Below are 18072 nucleotides of genomic sequence, written 5' to 3' on the forward strand. Positions count from 1 at the left end.
ATGGGAGGGAGGGAAGGAAGGAAGGAAGGAAGGAAGGAAGGAAGGAAGGAAGGAAAGAAAAAGGGAGAGAGGAGAAAGGGAGGGAGGGAGGGAGGAAGGAAGACAAAATAAATCAGAATAACCGAGTTGAACTTGGTCCATCAATCCAAGAGTTACCATGTTCAGAACCGAGTCTGTTGAGCCAAGTTAACCTCTGCTTAACTCCATTAGATTAGATCGTCATATCTTGCAGCCATCATTGTTGGAAACCCAGAAGGAGCCATCTATGCCGTGCAAACATCTCTCTTTTCTTGAACATTTGCTCAACATGCTCCGGAACCATTTCGTCACAGCTTCTCATGACTTATTGCTGGCAGCTCGCACAACCCCAATACATGGTCAGTATCCAATCCAATAATTGGACTTTCAATTCTACAATAACCCCAAATTAGAGATTTAGTGGTTCTCCACTTTTTATCATCTCTGACTCTTTAGACATGTTGGTTGGGGATAGAATTACAGCTGGACAACCATCGTTCCTCATTAACCTATGACCAGCCTATAGACCAAGGGTCTCCAACCTTGGCAACTTTAAGACTTGTGGACTTCAACTGCCAGAATTCCTCAGCCATTCCTTAAATTCTGGGAGTTAAAGTTGCCAAGTCTTACAATTGCCATGGTTGGAGACCCCTGATATAGACTATAAATAATTGGACCTTCAAATAAAGATTGATACACACATCCCTTCCTTTTTAGGGTGACAATCAGTCCCTTATCCCAGGTTTCTCCATTCTTTCTTTCCCATAACCTCAATTTGCATCCGGTGATTATAGAACACACGTGGTCCTTCATCCATACCACTATCAAAAACTCTTCAAAGAAATCTCAAAGGTGGTTCCCCCACCCGCACCCCCCAAAAAAAGAAAAGAAAAAAAAAGGCAACTGGATTTTCTGGTTTATCTTGAAGACATTTTGCTTCAGTTCTTGGATGAGAAGCGAAACATCTTGAAAGAAAAACCAGAAAGTCCATTTGCCTCTTGAAAAAAAAATAAAGAATTAGAATTCTTTATTGGCCAAGTGTGATTGGACACACAAGGAATTTGTCTTGGTGCAAATGCTCTCAGTGTACATAAAAAGAAAAGCTACATTTGTCAAGAGTCAAGAATCATAAGGTACAACACTCAATAATAGTTATAGGGTACAATAAGCAATCAAATCCTACTAGGAAACAGTCAGTATGAATCGTAAGGATACAAGCGACAAAGTTACAGTCATACAGTCACAAGTGGGAGAGGATGGGTGATAAGGATGGGTGATAAGGAGTGGTGAGAAGATTAATAGTAATTCAGACTTTGTAAATAGTTGGACAGTGTTGAGGGAATTATTTGTTTAGCAGAGAGATGGCGTTCAGGGAAAAACTGTCCTTGTTCTGGTGTGTAGTACCCTGTAGTGTCGTTTTGAGGGTAGGAGTTGAAACAGTTTATGTCCAGGATGTGAGGGGTCTGGAGATATTTTCACAGCCCTCTTTTTGACTCATGCAGTATAAAGGTTCTCAAAGCACCTTTGGGACAACAATGATAGATGTCCCCTTGGTTAGATTCCCCTTCTACAGTTTGGGTTACCTAAGCACTGGCACTTATCAAATGAATTCACGATTCATATGTAGGTTGGATTTCTGAATTTTTAGCGAGTATGATGATGATGGTTCCAGGTCTTCTGTTGGTTTCTTGAAGGGGTGATTTTGGCGTTACGGAGATGCCTGCTTGAAGAACCGGAGGTTGTGTCCTCTATGTTAGAAGCGCAGAAGATGCCACTCTGGCGTTTATTCTTTCAGCATTTGGTGATGACAATGAGAGACATCAGCAATTTACTCTTGAGCATGTTGCAAAGTAATGAAGCATCAAGCACAGACCAACATGGTAAGCCCAAGCCAGCAGAAGGAAAAAAAAAACTAACCAAGATCTTTTAATCCAGTGTTTTTCAACCTTGGTGTCAACTCAGCTTTGGGGAAATTTGTTTTCTTTTTGTGTTGTACCGGTCACCTTCAAGAAGTGAGGGGAGCCAAATGTCAACTCATAAAATATTTCTATGGTCTTTGCTCAGGCAGGAGATCTTATGATGGCCTTTCCCCCTCTCTTATTTTGAGAATCAGAAGTTCTGTTTAGCGAGATAGTTGTCAAAATAAAGTTCCATTAAAAAAAAAAAAGTTGTCTAGTGAAGTGTGATGCAACACACTACCTAACTGCAGAAATTTAATTAAAGTCTTGCATTATGTTAATCCAGGTCTCCTGGAAAATATAGATTATAAACTAACTGGAATTAATAGAAGACAGAACTTGTAGTTCAGGGTTGAACTGTGGGGTCCTTGGTGCTCTCTGAGCTTGGCTGTTTTCTTACAGACGTCTCATTACCCCACTAGGTAACACCATCAGGGCAAATGTGGAATTCCATGTTAACAAACCATTGGCTGATTTTGTTTGGAAAGTTCCATTTGGAAGCATGACTCGGGGTTAAATAATAAGACACGGCCAGGCCAAATAGTCACGTATAACAATTGACTTGTACACTATTAATTAGCAGAACATTTCTAACTTATGTTGATATGCAAAAAGCCACCTCGGGATTATCTTCTTGACGCCTGGCTGAAATCGATCGGCAAAGAATTATACCAACCAAATGTCTTTTTTAATTTTATTTTGTTTGGGGGCAGCTTCATCACCCTCCTTTGCAGACATGGGAAATGCCATCGGCAGCCTTATCCGGCTAGGAAAAGGCTTGGAGGAAGAGGATACAGTTCTCCTCTCCAAAGAACATAGCCTCATTTTGACCTGTTGTTGGGTCTCGGTTAAAGTGAGTAAGTCTGTTAATACTTGAGTTTCTTGCATGAAAGATTTAATCCAGCCTTCTGTGCTGAAAAGGGCACTTATCCTCTTTGATGGACTTTTCAAGATTACACCAATGTCAACTGAAAAATACTCCTCTAGACTTTTTAGCCACCAGCAGAAAGGGGTGGGGGAAAGCAGTGCATTCCTTAAATGCCTCAGATAATCGCTTTGGCAGCCCAAAGCTGTTGGCACGCAAGAATATTACTGGAGAGCATGACTGACGACTCTTGGCTATGGATGTGTCCCAGTGGAGAATATGAATTATGATACACCCAGGGAGTTGGAAGGAAAACCAGGGTCAAGGGGGAAATGAATGATGTATTTTAGTGTTGGCTGCACCCAACTAATGCCAACATGGCCACGCCTAATAAATCAATTTTTTTTTTTTTACTCTGAGAGAGTAAAATGTCATAAACATTATAAATACAGTGTATTGTCAGGCCATATCATATACAGAAAAGCAAAAAAAGAAAAAAAAAGGAATATTAACACATACAGTAATAGCAATAATAATAGTGTAACAGGATAGCTTTGACTAAATTTCTCTTTATATTAGCTTATTTGTAATTCTGTTGATTATATTGGCACGTGTATAATTATAAACCGTCTTTATATTTAATTCATACACTGCAATATTTCATTCATCTAATGTCTACCTCTCATCTCCAAGCACTCGTAGAATCTCTTCCACATTAAGTCGTATTCTGTGTCTTCTTTGTCCTTTATTTTTAATGTCAATCTATCCATCTCTGCACAGTGTAATATTTTCCGACTCATCTGATGGAGGGTTCTCGTTTTTACTTTTAACTGTCAAGGAAATTGGGCTGCTTTTGGGAGGCCTTGCGGAGAAAGTTCTACCCTGGCCACTCTCGGCAGGATGTCAGCCTCTCCTGCCTCTTCAGGTTGTCCGCAGGGCTTCCAAGGTGTTCCAAGACATCCTGCTGAAGTGCCGGCATTGGGTAAGAGATCCCTTATGAATTGAACCAAAACAGGCTAGTTTTGATCCTGGTGCATTGCCACGAATGAAATATCGAGTTTGATTCAGGATTCAAGCAACAGATGGAAACTAACCAAGGAGAGAAGCAACCTAAAACTAAGGAGGAAATTTCCCAACAGTGAGGAAAATAGACCGGTGGAACGAACGTCTTGCCTTCAGAGTTATGGGTGCTCCAACACCGGAGGTTTTTAAGATTTATCGTTTGAAATGATGTAGGTCTTTCCTGCCGGAGCAGGAGTTGGACTAGAAGACCTCCAAGGTCCCTACTGACTCTTGTTATTCTGTTATTTATCATTTGGTAGAAGAGAATTAGACTTGGGCTGGTAGAATCTGGTTTTTAGACTTGGTTATCACTTGATTAAAGCTAATTTTCCGCTCTCAGCAACTTCTCCCTGAGAGGTTGTAGAATCACCGACAGAAAGTTCTTGACTTAATGAATTGACGACTGGATTCCCCCCGTCCCAGGTCCATGAATCTGATCTTTGGGGGCTCAACTTTGAGAAGAACTTCGATCAATTCTCTTTTTTCTCCCCTTCTTTTCCTTTTCTGCTAGGGAGCTGTGGAAGGCTGCAGTGTGGGCTTCACAAAGTTTTGTGCCACTCTACTCAGTCACCCTAGCCCAAAGCTACAAAACATCCCACGGACTATGCTCACAGAGGTAGCAACTCATTTACAAACTGCCAGCATGTATTTATTTATTTAAGAAAATTTATATGGCCGCCCACTCACTCTCGGCGACTGAGCGGATTCCAAAATAATGAACATATTACAAGTGGTCCTCCAAAGTATACAAAGATCTCAATTTATGGCAGCCATAAATTAAGGGGAGAGGAAGGGAGGGGAGGAGGGGGAGGGAGAGAGGGAGGGGGAGAGAGGGAGGGGGAGAAAATGAGAGAGAAAGGGAGTGGGAGAGAAAGAGAGAGAGAGAGAGAGAAGAAAAAGAAAGAAAAGAAAGGAAAAAAGAGGGGAGGGAGGGAGAGAGAAAGAAAGAAAGAAAAAGAAAAAGAAAGAAAGAGGAGAGGGAGAGAGAGAATGAGAGAAAGAAAGAGAGAGAGAAAGAGAAGGGGAGAGAAAGAGAGAAAGAAAGAAGAAAAAGAAAGAAAGAAAAGAAAGGAAAAAAGAGAGGGGAGGGAGAGAGAAAGAAAGAAGAAAAAGAAAGAAAGAAAAGAAAGGAAAAAGAGGGGGAGGGAGAGAGAGAGAGAAACAGAGAGAAAGAAAGAAAAAGAAAGAAAAAAAGAAAGAGGAGGGAGAGAGAGAATGAGAGAAAGAAAGAGAGAGAGAGAAAGAGAGAGGGGAGGGGGAAAGAATGAGAGAAAAAGAGAGAGAAAAAGAAAGAAAGAGGGGAGAGAGAGAGAGAAGAAAGAAAAAGAAAGAAAGGAAAAAGAGAGGGAGAGAGAGAGGTGAAAGAGAAACTCACAGTCTCTTAGTGATTGGCTCAAAACTTACCCAGCTGACTTTTATGGCTAAGGCAGGACCTGAACTCGCCTCTTCTTGCTTTCTAACCCAATTCCTTAACCACTAAACCAAAGTGGCTCTTTCTAAAAATCTCTTTCAAGGGTCTGGCTTTGTTAAGCAGCCCCAGAGGAAGCTCCGTTACTCGCAGGGCGGCCGGTTTCCCAATGCTCTTCCTATGCATTGTGACAGGGGAAGATCCCGCCGAGTCCCGGCCTCTTCTGGCTCATTGCATTCAGACATTGGTCACCTTGGCCGACCAACCGATCTCCCACAGCTCAGACCAGACAGTGGATTTGCCCCAGGTGAGGACACAGCTGTTGGATCAGTGGTGGTATTCAAATTACTCTATTACCGGTTCTGTGGGTGTGGTATGGCTTGGTGGGCGTGGCTTGGTGGGCGTGGCAGGGGAAGGTTACTGCAAAATCTCATCCCCTCCCTGCCCCACTAACCTGCTTTCCAGCTCCTTTCTCCTGTGCAGGGCAACCAAAGAAGACCTAGCCACTCGGGAGGCGGGGCCAGTCAGAGGCGGTATTTGCAGGTTCTCCGAACTACTCAAAATTTCTGCTACTGGTTCTCCAGAACTGGTCAGAACCTGCTGAATACCACCACTTCAGTGCCAGATGTGGCAACCAGAACCATTTGTGAATAACGAAAGTCAGTAACTTTATTGCTTGCCACCCTAGGCTACAAGAATCTGCCCGGCCTGCTTGCCTTCCCAGGGGAACAACCAGACAAGGCTTCATGGATTTGGGAGGAGGGTCAACCTTAGGGCACTAGCGGTTGTGTAAGGACTCCATGCTAGATCATCGCTTGACTCCTTCCTTCCAACCTGGCTGATAGACTCACAACAACAGCATAATTAAGCAATAGTATCACCTTATAGGAGAAATAGGCAGCATTAAAAATACAATAAATACAATAAGATCATGAGGTATGGCCACTCTGTAAGTGTGAATAGAGTAGAGTAGAGTAGAGTAGAGTAGAGTAGAGTAGAGTAGAGTAGAGTAGAGTGTAGTGTAGAGTAGAGTAGAGTAGAGTAGAGTAGAGTAGAATAGAATAGAATAGAATAGAATAGAATAGAATAGAATAGAATAGAATAGAATAGAATAGAATAGAAGCTAGAAGGGACCTTGGAGGTCTTCTAGTCCAGCCTTTTGCTCAAGCAGGAGAACCTATACCATCTCACAGAAGTGACTATTTAGTCTCCTCTTAAAAACCTCCTTTGAAAACCTTCTTAAAAACCAAAGGTGGGGAAATCATATTTCAATAGAGTTCTGTTAGCAATAAAGGAGAATATTTGTAGGTCAGGGTTTGAAATGTGGGGTCCTCGGTGCTCTCTGAGCTCGGATGTTTTCTTCCAGACATTTCACAATCTAGCCCTGATGATGTTACCTAGTTGGGTAACGAAATGTCTGCAAGAAAACAACCGAGCTCAGAGAGCACCATGGGACCCCTTAGTTCTGTCAGCTTTCCCTCCAGAAAGCCTGCTAAACCATCAGGTTTGTTGTGTGAGCTCAAATCGCCAGGGTTCACTCTACTCTCTGCTTGGGTGAGGGTTGGACTAGATGACCTACAAGGTCCCTTCCAAGTCCGTTAATCCGTACCTGTACTTTATGGTCCAGCAGAGGTGTGAACTACTGAACCCTGAAGAAGACAAGCCAGGACTTCATGTGACGTCTGCACCGAGTCCTAATATTCTGATCAATTCTGCCCCATGTGGGACTTGATCTCTTTTCTTTTGTCTTCGGCAGGTTTCTGCCGTCCATGTGCTTCAAACGTTAGTCCGTGGTTCCAACCTTGGACCCGCTTTGCAACAACACATCACATCCCTGATGGTGTTGGTTCTCAAGGCTCTAAGCTCCCCTAGTTGGGCTATGAGAAACGCAGCGAACCAACTTTTTGGTAATTTCATTCATGGTCTTCCTTTGGAAGCTTAGATCTATTTGATCTAAGGCCACACAATAGAGAGTTATGGTTCCATTTAACAATTGCTTTGCTTAATGACTGACTTGCCAGTTCCAACTGTGGTCTCTGAACAAGGATTATCTATACATTCGTGTGGGTTGGGTTTTTTTTTTGGAACACACTTCTAACTTCCTATCTTTGCTTTCCTCCAGGTGCCTTGACCGCCCGCCTCCTTGGGCAGAAATGGAGTCCGGAGGATGGCCGTGCCAAGGATGGTATAAGCCCCGAAGCTCTTTTTGGCCGGCATGTTCACCTGAGAAACATCCTACTTGCAGAATTGTCCTTAGCTGTGGAAGTGTCCGTATCCGAAGGACCCAGAAGAGGGAAATTCCACCTCTGTCCTTCCCTATATGCTGTCCTTACTTTTCTGGCCAAGTTGCAGCCCAGCGGAGACGCCCAGGACGGGTAAGCTGAGAAATGGGAGAAGGCTCTTTGGTGGGAACTCAAAACCAAGGTGAAATCACCAAGGTGGAACCACTGAGTCATGTGAAGTTGGTAAAACTATGAAGACTCTTGAGTTCAAGGCCATTCAGTGCACAGGAGAAGCATCTCAACAGTAGCACTGGCTAGCTAACATCTCTAGCACTGATGATGCTACCTAGTTTGGCTAATTTGCAAGAGGACAACCAAGCTCAGAGAGCATCAAGGATCCCAGTCGTTGTCCTCCTCCCTCCTTTCCTCCCTCTCTTCCTCTTCACAAATCCCGCTCTCTTGTAGCACTGATAATGTTACCTAGTTGGGTCATGAAGATGTCTGCAAGAAAACCACCAAGCTCAGAGAGCACCCAAGGACCCTACAGTTCTCCTCTTCCTCCTCTCCCTTCTAGTCCTGATTATGTTACCTAGTTGGGTAATGTGGCAAGAAAAGTCATAAAAGGGTTGCGGAATGAATGTTTCACTTTGCAACTTTGGAGTCCTAACTCAAGGACTGCCTCTACCTCAGAGCCTTCCATTCCAGAGATTGTCCTGTGAGTTTCTCAATTGCCACTTGAGTTTCCACCCCAAACTGATCGATTCTCCTCCTCTTTTGCTTGTTTTATTCTCTCCAGCACTCTCACCTGCTTCTTGGAGCCCCTGATCCAGCTGTCAGGAAACCCCATCTATGCCGTTCGGGTGATGGCCGCCAAAGCTTTGGTGCCTTTCATTTCAGTGACGGACTATGGAAAGATCCTTCTGCGGTTGGCATCCAGGTTCCCGCAGCCGGAGGCCGCTCTGTCCCATAATGCATTGCATGGATGTCTGCTGCAGATCCAGGCTGTGTTGAATCAAGCTTTGGAGTTCGACCGGTACGTTTGCCTTCTTTGCTTTTTTTGTTGGCATTATGTTTAAAGAACTCATTGAATAAATAAATATCAGTCCGTGCTGCTAAAAAAAAATACTTTGCTTTTTTTCAATTTGCAGAGCAATTTTATTTTGCAAGACAGTAGCTCACACTGCTCTGCTGATGTTTCAACATCTGCTTTTCAGGCTGCATCCAGAGTTGCTGCGGTCCGTGGCCTGCAGGATGGAAAGCCACATCTGGTTGCTGATGGACATACGACGGTGCCCGTTAATCTGTGCTGTTTACCTTCAGGTTTTGTCCTTGGTGCAACGAAGCTGTTCTCCAGGTTTTGTGCAGCAAGTGTGGGAGCTGTTGTACAGGGATCTGGCCAGTCCTAAACCTGGTTTCTCTCCTATCCAGGTATCTAGGATGGTCAGGGCTGAGAGCCACTACAATGGATCAAAATAGAAGTTCCTGGTTTTGCTAAAAGGCCCTACTTTTAATTTAAAAAAACAAAATTGAGGTGGTGTGGTTCGCTGGCAGCCAGTGTAGACAGCAGCAGAATCGGACAGTGAGGAAGAAAGGGGACCAGTCAGGGAGTCTGAGGAGGACTTGGATGAGGGTCTTGCATCTGATGCAGAGATGGGACTAGGGACATCTGGGAGTGGGGTGCTGACTCTGGAGCCTCCGGAGTCTGGCAGCAGCGAGGAAGAGGAACGAAGGGAGCCTGTTCCCAGTGTGCATATGCGCAGAGCTGCTCGAAGGCGAGAGGCAGCTAAAGCATAAAGAGCAATTCGGGAGTATGGCTGGGAGGTAATTGCCCCTCCCATCAGGGATAAAAGTGAAACCTCAATGACGAAACCTTTGCAGGAAGCAAAGTAGTTCGATAGATTCCGAGTCCTCCTTGAAGCTCTGTATACTCCGCTCGGTTTCTGGTATAATTAATTGGAAACTTCTGTTTTTGGCAGCATTCCACAGCACTGAAAGATGTGTGCTTATCTTAGGGAACTGTCTAGGATTAGTTCTGGCTGGGAATGAAAGTAATTCCCAGCGTTGCATTAAAATAAGTTTTGCTTTTAAAACAAGTTTGTGTTTTAAGTGCGTTTGATGAAGCCCGGGTCAGAACAGGTGGGAAGGAAGACATTCTCAATGTGCTTTGTCATTCTTGAGGCGTGTGGGATTACAACTTACATCCTCCCCATCCAGCTTGTGAGTGAGGGGGATGGAGGTCACAGGTTGAGGAAGGCGGGCTCAGAAAACAACCTGGGAGAAAAACAATGGATGGAGATGGGTTGTCACCTTGTTGAAAAAAAGACACGGACCAATGGCTTTTTTTGGGATCTTCTTCCAGCTTGGTTCTTCCAACTTCTGCCAATGTGCTGTCAACTTCCTAAGCCAAGAAGCCACAAGACAGGAATCTCCTGAAAGAATCCGTGATCTAAGCTTGCTTCTGCAAAAAGGAAATCCTGACGTGCAAGTGGCTGTTCTAACTTGGTTGTTGGACAACGAGGAAGGGAAAGGCTTGAAGTCTAACAAGGAACTGCAGTTGATATTCATGGTGAGATCTGGTTTTTATCCCAGCAGGGACATATGGAAGATCGGAGATGGTGAACCTCAACCACTGGTCCATACCAAAATGCTGAGGGGTCTTCTAAGGAAATGTAGAGAGGATTACTGGGTCAAACTGGGATCTACAAATGTCAGGTGTTCTCCAGAAGAACTTCTGGTTCCAGTGTTGACCAAACTGATCGACATACCTTTAACATTCCAGGAGTCAAGGGCCATGTTCATAATGGGTGGGATCCCACATTGCCATACTATGTGTTGTGGCAGAGCTGGCAGCAGAATCGGACAGTAGTGAGGAGGTTGGGGAGGAACCTGGGCCAGTCCTGGAAGCTGAGGAAGGCACAGTTGAGGGCTCTGCATCAGAGGCAGAGATGGGGCCAGGGCAGGCTGGCAATCATGAACTGCCTTCGGGCTCGGACAGCAGTGAGGCAGGGGGGCTTCTGGAACTGGTTCCCAGCCTGTGCATGCACAGAGCTGCCAAAAGGAAGGAACAATTAAGAACTTAGGGTCAATGTGGGAGTAAGGCCACAGGTGGATGATGAATGACCCCTCCCATCAGGATTAAAAGAGGCGCTTTTGCAGGAAGCAACTCACTTGTTTGTTCGACTGTTCGTTCCAGCCTCATGAAGATTGGTCTGTATAACCCAGCCCTTCCCTGTCAGCACTGAGTGTGGAATTATACCTGGCAGCATTCCAGAATTGATGAAGGCCTGAGCTAATTAGTATACCTTCGCAAGACTGTTTGCCAAGCCGTTGGCTGACTGCGAATGAAATAAATTCACATTGATGTAATAAAAGAGGTTTTTGCCAGAACTCCGAATTGACTTTGTGCTTTTGGGGGAGGCCCAGGACAGGACAAGGTGATCAATTTAGTTTAGGGCTTGATGTCATGTGTGAACCTAGGTATTGTGGCTTGCAAGCCCTAGCATAGTATGAAATGTCAACCAGGTCTTCTTCCACAAACCATGGCTTAAGCATGATACATAAAACGAAAAAACACCCTTATTTCTCTTTCCCCTTTGGGGAACACTTTCTCAATTCTGTTACAGGGGCATTTATTTTGGACACAAAATATATTTCCTTTTCTTTGCCTTAGGAAAAATTCAAGGAGATCCTGAAAAACACAGGAGATCCCACAGTCCTGAAGTTGTACTTGAAAGTTTTTGTCCATTTGTTTGGCAACGTTGCTGAAAGACAGCCTTTCCCAGAGAAATTAGCTCTGGAGTGTGGTGAAATCCTGTTCTCTATGGTAGAGAGTGACCACCAAGGTCCCAGACTGCGCGGTCATGCAATGTGTGCAGCCACATTGTTCCTCAGTCAACAGTAAGTAGCAGGCGGAGGTCGAGAACCAACAATTGATGAACAATTGAGGGAAGTAGGTATGTCTAATCTAACAAAGAGAAGGACTGGGGGGGGGGGGATTGTCAGGATTCCATCAGTTACCCCCATTTAAATTATGAGTCTCGAGCCAAACTTCCAAAATTTCAAAATTTATTAGGAGTTAATGTGTCCAGCACTGCCTGGGTGTAACCGACTCTGAGGCACATAATTGTCACCCTTGACCCTGGTTTTCCCCCCACCCCCTGGGTGTATCGTAACTCATATTCTCCAATGGGACACATCCATAGCCAGTTAGATATTTGCATGGCAGAAACTTCAGACACCTAGTTACTATCTCCGAAAAACTATTTATGGAATGCACTTAACGATTTCCAATCTGATCTTCCCTCTCCCTTTCCATTGGCAACGCTAAAAGGACCATAGAAATATTTTCTGATTCAAGGTCAGGTTGTGTTGCGCATAAGTGAGGAGAAGTCTCCAATTGGGACGGAAGGTGATTGGGCCATGTGATGTGATGATGGGTGCAGGGGGTGGATTTGTAGTTTTTACTTTTTTGTAAGGAAGCCCGGAAGTTTCAGATTCAGGATTCCACAGCTGTGCCCGTTACTATCCAAGTAAAAAGGAATCTTTTGAGAGATGTCTGTCTCGGAGTTATTGGGTGGAATGGAGGGTCGCTGGAAGGCTGACACCTATGTTCTTCTCCAATGGAATCTACCCATGCTGGCTGGAGAATCCTGGGAGTTGAAGTCCACCCGTCTTAAACTTCCCACGGTTGAGAAACCCTGATCTAAGGGACCTCCAGGACTTGAACCCCACATAAGAGCCACTTTGCCTTCTTAGAAGTAAAAGAGGATCTGGTTGGAATCCAAAGAAGCAGATCCACAGCTATTCCTGCAGTGTAACTGGCTTTCTTTTGGGGCAGCCCTGAAGGCGATCCTTTACGGGGACGGTGGATTGCAACGGTAGAGCACTGGAGCGACTCCCTTTCAGACGAGGTGCTCAGGATGGCTGCAGCCAAAGCCGCCCAAATGGGTGGCCCAGCATGGATTTGGAGAGCCCGGACTTCGTCCAACTTCCTCCTTCATTCCCAGGTTCTACGGTATGTCCTTTTGGAAACAGCACCCGCACGGACATCTTAAACAGTTGCTGTGGTCCCCAAATTCTCCAGAATACAACCGGTTGTGATTCTGTCACTTTTCCCACCAGTGTTGGGAGATTGGGTCGTTTCCCACTATGCTCCGATGTGCAAACGTTCTGGGGCATTGTGGGTAAACTAAGTAAGAACTAGAGGGGTGGAGTTAGAATCTGCCAACCTGGGCTGCTTGGAGTGTGTACCACTAGGAAGGGAGAGCTCTGTGTAGTGTTTCTTTTTGAAGAAATGCTCATCACAGCGATATTGCGATGACCCAGGGTGGGATATACAAAACAAACACAGTCACAGAAAACAGGTGAAGCCCCTTGTATTCCTTCACTTTGCTTCCAAGCTCCGAATATCTTTGATGGGAGGCAAAAACACTCCCACACAAACAGTTACACGAAGAAGGAAAAAAGCAACACAAACCAGGCAAGATAAGGGCTGGAGGATGTCCACAGATAACACACACTGGGAAGGACACCAAACTCAGAGAGGAACTACAAACTAGAGATATTTACATGCTTTGTTTCCAGCATTCGCCAGTACGCAGATCCAAACTCTTATTCAGTTGTCACAGCTGCAGCCCATGAAAAAAAGCTATCCTATCCTATCCTATCCTATTCCATTCCATTCCTTTCCCTTCCCTTCCCTCCCCTCCCCTACCCTACTCCATTCCATTCCATTTCCTACTCTACTCTACTCTACTCTACTCTACCCTACCCTACCCTACCCTACCCTATCAACTTTCTTCCTTGCCACCACTAATTTTTTTCCTACCTGAGATTATGGAGTTCACCTTCACCACAAACACTCCAAATCTCAGGTGAATTTCTTTCCTTCTTACCTCTTCTTTAGGCTGATCGAGGCAGCGATTCGTCTCCTCCAAGATGAAGACCAACAGGTGCGCCATGCGGCTGCTTCCTTCGTCAGCCGTTTGGTGCAGTCACCGTGGCCCGCCCAGCAGGTTCAACCTCACAACGGTTGCCTTCAGCTCCAGAGCTCCAAGGCTCTGCTCAGCCTGCTAGTGTTCCTGCTCGAAAACTTTGGGGACCATCCTTCGACTTTTGCATCCTTGATGCACCTTCTCCCCATGGTAGAACTCCGTGAAACCTTGATGGAGCTGGAAAGCCAGGGGTAAGCAAAGAAAGGAATGAAGGCAACCAAAGCAGGGTGTTGTGGTTAGCCGGCAGCAGGTGCGGACGGCTGAGGAGATCGAGGACTCAGGTGAGCAGCCAGGACCATTAGGGAATAGATTGCTGCCTTCAGAGATTGTGGGGGCTGGCAGCAACGATGAGGAGGTTCCCGAGGAGCCTGTGCCAAGTGCACGTAGGATTGCTCGTAAGAAAGAGCAGCTGCAACAGCACGGGCAACTCGGGAGTAAGGCTGCAAGGTAATGGCTCCTCCTTCGAGAGGATATAAGCCAGCTTTGAAACGAACGTTCTTTGCAGAAGGCAAAGATGTTTTGAAACTCCAGCCTTGTGGACATTCCAGTATCCCGAGTTTGTATTTGAAGATCTTATTTTGCAAATTACTTCTTGTCTGTTATCTTTTGGCCAGTCTTGCAGTTTGGCAAGGCTTGTGCTTATCACAGCTAATTATTTTGCAGAAGCATTAAAAGGTTTCTGTTCCCTTTGGATTGTGTTTGATTTGTTGGAAAAGGACTTGGATCAGAACACAGGGGCTCTTTTTTTGACCAAGGGTGATGCCAGCCAAAGAGGTACTTCCCCAACTCGTTAGGAGCACTGGGATCTGCTAGACACAACAACCTAGCAATGATAGGTTGTTGGGTCAAGCTAGTTGAGTCATTGAATCTTGACTGATCCCTCTTCCTCAGGTTTGAAGCAGATCAAACTTCAGCTCAAACCTGGTTCCATCACAATGCTTTAATTGGGAAGTCCTAATTAGAGAACTGGCAATCAAGCTTTCCTCCAATCTCAATGTCCCTTGAGATCATGTGTGATAATCAAACTTGGGTTTTCTGTCGAATTATGGGAATTGGAGTCCAACAGGCTCCAAGATGGGAGATGTTACTGCAGATGAATTAATTTATCATGAGGGGCATTCAACCTCTTTCTCTCTGGCTTTGTTTGCCCAACATGCCTCCTTACTAGCCCATATAAGCCAAATTCACACAACACATTAAGCTAAATTGCGATTTGGTTAACTGTTTATGGTTCAGATGTTATGTGAATGGCATTTTTCTCTTTTCAGAGTGGTCAGTCTCTACAAAGAGGACGAACCCAACGTTTACACCGAGCCAGCAGTCTTCTCCCAGGTGTTATTACCTTTTCTACTCCAACTGGTCGAGAATGCGTCCATTTCTCAAAAACTTTGGGAGTCGATACAATCTTGGCTAGAAACCACCGGAGCTGGAATCGTCTCCACCATACAATTCTGTAGACAGTGGTGGAGTCAAGGTGAGTTGGACAAGGGTTCAAGACCGAGAGGTTTTCAACAGTTTTCAGAACCACAGTCCCAAAGTGAGTTAAAAAAAAGGGAGGGGCAGAAAAGCTGGCTGGGTGACTTCAGGCCAATCACCAGGAGAAGGTGAGTTCTAGTTCCACCTTAGACACGAAAGCTGGCTTGAGGACTTTAGGCCTGTTCCTCTCTTTCACCTCACAGGACCGTCGTTGTGGGGAAAACAAGACAAAGTTGTTGGTCACATTCACCACCCTATTTGTAAAAAAAATGAAGGCACAACTAAAACTTTTAGAAAATGGGTTTCCTGCTTACCAGACCAAGGTTCAGTGTGTCGGGCAAACACAGCCAGGGGCCTTGACCTGACCCAGTTATACATAGTGTGCAAACACCATCTCCATATGGTGGCCTCTCGGTTCACCTAAGCTTGAATTTCTGGATTACTGGCTTGCTCAGTCTTAAACCAGAGATGAATTCCTTGCGTGTGTCCAATTACACTTGGCCAATAAAGAAATCTGTTCTATTTGTGTGTTTCAGAGGACATCCCTTGCCTGCACCTCAAGGCTTTGTCCTGTCCTGACGTGCATTCTGCGATCGCGGCGCTGTTGGTGAAAGCTATCCTTGTGGCCCACGTTCTGAAGATCTTGGAAACCCAGAACCAGCCCAACTGCACCCCAGGAATTAGTGTCTCTTCCCAGGAGCTCAGCTGCACCATTCATTCCTTAAAGGACCTGCTCCGTCAGCGTGGAATAGCTGTTATGGTTAAGATGGAACCAGAGCAAGCAGGACTAGAAGAAAACTAGTTAAGCATCAAGGAATTTTAATAAAACTTTGGTTTTTGTTTTAAAAACAACCACAATGGGTAGATCCCAAAACCAATCCATTCCTTACAGGAATAACAAAATAACAAAGAGTTGGAAAGGATCTTGTAAGTCTTCTAATCCAACCTCCCGCTCAGGCAGAAAACCTATACCACACTTATGATGGTGCAGTGGTTAGCTGGCAGTATTGCAGGCTGCTTCTGCTTACTGTCAACTGCCAGCAGTTCGATCCTGACCGGCTCAAGGTCGACTCAGCCTTCCATCCTTCCGAGGTGGGGAAAATGAGGACCCAGATTGTTGGGGGGCAAGAGGCTGACTCTGTAAACCGCTTAGAGAGGACTGGAAAGCACTGTGAAGTGGTGTATAAGTCTAAGTGCTATTGCCCTCCCTCCCTCCCTCCCTTCCTTCCTTCAACTCTGCCCACAGCCAGTTCAACTCTGACCTGCTCAAGGTTGACTCAGCCTTCCATCCTTCTGAGGGGGGGTGAAATGAGGACCCAGATTGTTGGAGGAAATATGCTCATTCTGTAAACCTACATTATTATTATTCCATATATTATTCCGTCTTCGAATGACAATAAGAGCTGAGGTCGTGCAGTGGTTAGAGTGCGGTATTGCAAACTACTTCTGCTGCCTGCTGGCTGGCTGCAATTCGGCAGTTTGAATCTCACCAGGCTCCAGGTTGACTCAGCCTTCCATCCTTCTGAGGTGGGTAAAATGAGGACCCAGATTGTTGGGGGCAAGAGGCTGACTCTGTAAACCGCTTAGAGAGGGCTGAAAAGCACTGTGAAGCAGTATATATGTCTAAGTGCTGTTGCTATTCCTTCCTTCCTTCCTTCCTTCCTTCCTTCCTATAAAGTGGTTCGAATGCAGCATTGCAACTTAACTCTGCCCACAGCCAGCAGTTCGATCCTTACTGGTTCAAGCTTGACTCAGCCTTCCATCCTTCCGAGGTGGGTAAAATGAGGACCCAGATTGTTGGGGTTTGCAAGAGGCTGACTCTGTAAACCACTTCAAGAGGGCTGTAAAAGCACTGTGAAGCGGTGTATAGGTCATTTAAAACATTTAATTTAATTTAAACCTTCCATCTAAGAAACAATGGATCCTGTCAAAATACAAGCAACAATCCTCCTAAACCTTGGCAACCTAGAATCACTGGATTGGAAGGGACCTTGGAGGTCTTCTAGTCCAACCCCCTCTCAAGGCAGGAGACTTTATGCTACCCTGGTCAAACGGTTATCCAGTCTTTTTTTTGAAACCTCCAGTGACGGAGCACCCTCTGCACTAACTTTCTCACACAGGTCTTGTCCAAGTGCCATTGCTATTCCTGACAGTACAACTTTTAAGGACCATTCAAAATCAGGACAGCCCTGGAAAAGTGACTTGCGGCCGGTCCTTGCAGTTCGATCCACTTCGGCCATGTCTCTGCGGTCACATGAATTAATATCTGAATGCTCAGCAACCCGCATGTATTTACGATGGACGCAGCACCTTGGGGGGGTCACGGGACTGCCATCTGCAACTTTCCCAGGGGGTTCCGAGAAGCAAAGTTAATAATTTGCTTAATAACTGTGGCAAGGAATTTTGCAAAATCAGGAATCAGGGTTCTTTGCTAGAAACCATACTGTGAACGAAATAAATAAGAAAAAGTTAGCCTAGGAACAAATGAACATCATTTAAATCCTGCTGGGGAGTCAACATCGTCTTGATTAGTTTTCTTTTTGCTCTTAGGTCATGTTCTCTTGCTGAGATGAGTGGTTTCAAGGAGATAATAGCTTTATTTTTAAACTAATTCTAAATTCATTCACCCCTAACTCTTCTTTCTTGTAGACTGGCCATATTCAGTTCCTGCAACCGTTTTTGTTTTCGGGCTTTTAATCATCTGGAGGCAAGTTGTTCCACTGATGAATTGTTCTCACTGTCAGAAAATTTCTCCTTAGTTCTAAGTTGCTTCTCTCCTTGATTAGTTTCCACCCATTGCTTCTTGTCTTGCCCTCAGGTGCTTTGGAGAATAGCTTGACTCCCTCTTCTTTGGGGCAGCCCCTGAGATATCGGAAGATACCCAATTCCGGCGACCGTTCTTCATATGTTTTAGCCTCCAGTCCCCTAATTATCTTCGTTGCTCAGCCTTGTTACTTGGCATTCATTTAAATGAAACCAGGAGACAAGTGGTTTAATAAGCAGGCAACATTGGTTTTATTGTCAGCATCCGTGCCGGAGAGCTGAGGAATTCCAAAACCAGACTAGTCTT

General features: G+C 45.1%; 1 protein-coding gene across 2 annotated transcripts in view; it reads left to right on the plus strand.

Moving 5' to 3' along the window:
- LOC113446498 (tRNA (32-2'-O)-methyltransferase regulator THADA-like) overlaps positions 1-15854 on the plus strand; it is a 33359-nt gene extending 17505 nt beyond the window's left edge. For both annotated transcript variants that reach the window (XM_087913336.1, XM_087913335.1), the window contains exons 16-31: positions 211-377; positions 1713-1898; positions 2690-2829; positions 3680-3823; positions 4415-4519; positions 5418-5618; positions 7068-7218; positions 7434-7686; positions 8330-8566; positions 8748-8961; positions 9893-10099; positions 11204-11430; positions 12371-12547; positions 13439-13717; positions 14795-15000; positions 15539-15854. In XM_087913336.1, coding sequence (XP_087769462.1) covers positions 211-377; positions 1713-1898; positions 2690-2829; positions 3680-3823; positions 4415-4519; positions 5418-5618; positions 7068-7218; positions 7434-7686; positions 8330-8566; positions 8748-8961; positions 9893-10099; positions 11204-11430; positions 12371-12547; positions 13439-13717; positions 14795-15000; positions 15539-15804 — 3160 coding nt within the window. In that variant the 3' untranslated portion in view covers positions 15805-15854. The remainder of the gene's footprint in view (positions 1-210; positions 378-1712; positions 1899-2689; positions 2830-3679; positions 3824-4414; positions 4520-5417; positions 5619-7067; positions 7219-7433; positions 7687-8329; positions 8567-8747; positions 8962-9892; positions 10100-11203; positions 11431-12370; positions 12548-13438; positions 13718-14794; positions 15001-15538) is intronic.
- Positions 15855-18072: the final 2218 nt, after the last annotated feature.

Source organism: Pseudonaja textilis, chromosome 15 (assembly GCF_049901715.1).
Source record: "Pseudonaja textilis isolate UNSWEBS1 chromosome 15, rPseTex1.2, whole genome shotgun sequence".
NCBI lineage: Eukaryota > Metazoa > Chordata > Lepidosauria > Squamata > Elapidae > Pseudonaja > Pseudonaja textilis.